The sequence below is a fragment of the Gekko japonicus genome, unplaced genomic scaffold (assembly GCF_001447785.1).
Source record: "Gekko japonicus isolate JY-2015 unplaced genomic scaffold, Gekko_japonicus_V1.1 scaffold2355, whole genome shotgun sequence".
NCBI classification, from domain to species: domain Eukaryota; kingdom Metazoa; phylum Chordata; class Lepidosauria; order Squamata; family Gekkonidae; genus Gekko; species Gekko japonicus.
Window position 1 is genome coordinate 122230 of NW_015164267.1, and position 3497 is coordinate 125726.

At 44.1% G+C, this 3497-nt stretch overlaps 1 protein-coding gene across 1 annotated transcript in view; it reads left to right on the forward strand.

Moving 5' to 3' along the window:
- LOC107108308 (cadherin-4-like) overlaps positions 1-3497 on the forward strand; it is a gene marked incomplete at its 3' end in the record, with an annotated part of 180317 nt that overhangs the window by 35176 nt on the left and 141644 nt on the right. Inside the window, exon 3 of the mRNA XM_015408726.1 lies at positions 1396-1540. Within this exon, the coding sequence (XP_015264212.1) occupies positions 1396-1540 (145 nt within the window). The remainder of the gene's footprint in view (positions 1-1395; positions 1541-3497) is intronic.

The following is a 3497-nucleotide window of genomic DNA, read 5'->3' on the forward strand; positions in this document are numbered from 1 at the left end:
TGACCTGCACTGTCAGGGGTGTGGCCTATTATGCTAATGAGTTCCTGCTGGGCTTTTTCTACAAAAAACCCCCCTGGATAGATAGATTCCATGTGTGCAGTGCAGTCAGGAGATCCTACAATCTTCTGGCTGCCAGAAGTTCTAGCTCTTTAGTGTCACCCAGCATGCACCATGAGGAGGCCAGCTAGAATTGCACCCCAGTGTCACAGGAATGTGAGCGTCATGCTTTCCAGTGAGATGTGATGGAGCTCTTTGAACTCTCCCCAACTGCGACTGAGTGGACTGAAAAATCTAGATATAAGTATTTAGGGTGATTGCCCAATAGGTCTGCATACCCATTGTATCAACTTGGTTACAGATTTTGTATTATTATGTACTTCCTCTGAGTAACTGTGCCATGTGATAAATAACAAATATGTGATGCAGAGTCAGGGTGGTGGTCCATCTAGCCCAGTGTACTCTGTTCTGACTAGCACTGGGTCTTGGGCAGACTCGAGAGTCTTTGGTTAGAGACATTTCTCATCATCTACCACCTGATCCTTTAACTGGAAGTGCCAAAGATTGAACCTGGAATCTTCTTTGTGCCAAGCATGCGAAAGACCACCAAGTTCTGGCTGCTTCATCAAGAGTGATTAAAATCTGGAATTCGCTGCCAGAGGATGTAGTGATGACCACAGTAATAAACAGTTTAGAAGGGGATTAGATAGGTTCATGGAGGATAGGTCTATCAGTGGCTACTAGCCAAAGTGGTGAATGAAGGGAACCTCCACATTCAGAGGCATTCAATCTCTGAATCCCAGAGCCAGGAGGCAACATCAGGGGAAGGTCCTGGCCTCTATGTCCTATTGTTGGCCATCCAGAGGAACTGGTTGGCCACTGGGTGAGACAGGATGCTGGACTAGATGGACCAGTAGTCTGATCCAGCAGGGCTCTTTTTATGTCCTTAAATGAATAAATCTTCATTGTTGGTGATTAATTTTTTTTTAATTAAAATGTTTATTCTTTTACAAAGTAAAGAAAGCAAACAAGTGAATAACACAAACACTCATAACGACAGGAGGGTATACATTAGAGGGATATAAGAGTTGAGAACACAGTAATTACCAAATGGCCCATGAACCAAGCGTAGTCTTGTTAAAGATCCAGGAGACAAAGATTGCTGTGCTGGACTTATTATTTGTCATATGACCACTTTGACACTGAAATTGTGATATATGTGAAGGACCAATTCCAGTGAGTTTTGCTTATTAAAAATATGTTGGGTAAATTTTGCTACAGTCCATAAAAAGGTCCCCATAATGCTGACGTTCAAAAATCCTAACATTGGCAAGGTTTGAAAAGCCCGTCGTTGCAAAATTTCATTATTGACGTGATGTTCCTTTTTTTATTTAACAGCTTAGAGCCCATGCGGTAGATATGAATGGAAACAAAGTGGAGAATCCAATCGACCTCTACATCTATGTCATTGACATGAACGACAACAGGCCCGAGTTCATCAACCAAGTCTACAATGGATCTGTAGATGAAGGATCTAAACCAGGTACGGTAGGAAGAGCTCATTAAATTGTCATACAGGTCTTCAAAGAGCAAAGTGCATCTAGATGTTCCTTTCTTTGCTTGTACCTTTTTGAACCTGAGGAATTACTGCTTATTTCTCCTTAGAGCTTTAATTGGGTGATGGATGGAGGAATTCCAAAGAACAGGACATTTTTTTAGCTCTGAAGTACAATTCAGGTGGGTAGCCGTGTTGATCTGAAGCAATAGAACAAAATTTGAGTCCAGTGGCACCTTTAAGACCGACAAAGTTTAATTCTGGGTATAAGCTTTCATGTGCATGCACACGAAAGCTTATACCCAGAATTAAACTTTGCCAGTCTTAAAGGTGCCACTGGACTCAAACTTTGCTCTATAGCTCTGAAGTACATTATTGTTTATTACTGGGCCAGTCTGTGCTGGAAGTAGGCAGATTCATGGAAGACAGATTCCTCAAGAGCTATGAGCTATGACTGCTACATCTGTGTGTTCCTCTAACTAAAAGATACTTGAGATAAACAAAAAGGAATGAGCATTACCATCATGACCTGTTTTCTTATGTGATTCAAGGGGCAGTTTGCTAGTGGACTTCTAGCTTCTGCACTCAGTGGAGGAGTGGGAACTGAGATGACAATGAAGGCGCTGAGCAGGTGTGTAACCACTGAGTGGGTAACAGTGCCCAGCATGGCTAATGAAACAATCAACTTGGGCATCAACAGGTTCTGGTGGTGGAAAGTGCCATCACTTAACGGTGGCCTCGTAGGGTTTTCAAGGCAAGAGGCAAACAGAGGTGGTTTGCCATTGCCTGCCTCTGCATAGCTACCCTGGACTTCCTTGGCGGTCTCCTGTACAAGTACTAACCAGGGCCAGCCCTGTTTAGCTTCCGAGATCTGATGAGATTGGCCTAGCCTGGGCCATTCAGGTCAGGGAGTCAAAAGGTTCTACCATCCACTTAAAAGCCAGAATTCATCATGGTTCTGATTTGGCAGCATGCTACCTCTGCCACTTCATGAAAACCTCCAGGAATTAGATTGCTGGGCAAGGTAGACCTTGGTAAGATCAAGCAAGGCAGTTCTTGTTTTTCTAACAATAGATGGTACACGGGCAGTATTGTGTTCTCAGGTGTGCCTTCCTAAGAAAGGGACAAATTGCCTAGGATAACAGTGCGCCATTTTGTTCTATTCTGTTCAGCAAGTTCTTGGATGCTAAGGGCAGCATACAGGGGCTAAGATCCAGAGTAGTGTTTCCAAGGATGCAGGGATTTCTGCCCACAGAGCCCCCCCCTCTCTGTGGGAACCCAAAATCCTGTTCTTAGAGCACAGGCAACAGGATTGGAGAAGACCCTTAGAGTCCAACAATATTCCCAAAGCTTTTGAAGGTCAAACCATCAGATATGAAAGTGACACTGAACTTCTGTACCATCAACCTGAGCCATGTTGTGATACCCAGAGGACATGATCCAGTACAGGACATGGGAAAAGTAGGACTGCAGCTAGTGAAATCCCACTGACTTCAGAAGGCTTGCTCCCAAAGAGATATACCCAGAATCACAGTCAGATTTCCATAATTACGAGTTCGTCCTTGAAAATTCCTCTCTGCAGTCCCGAACTGCCTTCCCCCCGCCATGTGTGTGCTATTGCAAAGAGAATGCTCCGTGACAGCCATAAAGAGATCACAGGGAACGTAAAAAAAGGAAAACCCTTAAGAATGTTGGGTTAGCCCGGCATCTGCATATACTCTATGAGACCTTCTAATCTGCATCTTCTAAGACCCAGAAAGAATTGCTACCAGCCTTGAAATGTCAGTTTATGGCAGTAGCATTCCTTCAGATTCAGACTCCCCTCCCCCCTGTAATTCACGTCATTGGTGGAAAGTGTTGTCAAGTCACAGCCAGTGTATGGTGACCCTGTAGAGTTTACAAGGCAATAGATGAGCAGAGGTGTTTTCCCATTGCCTGCCCGGCA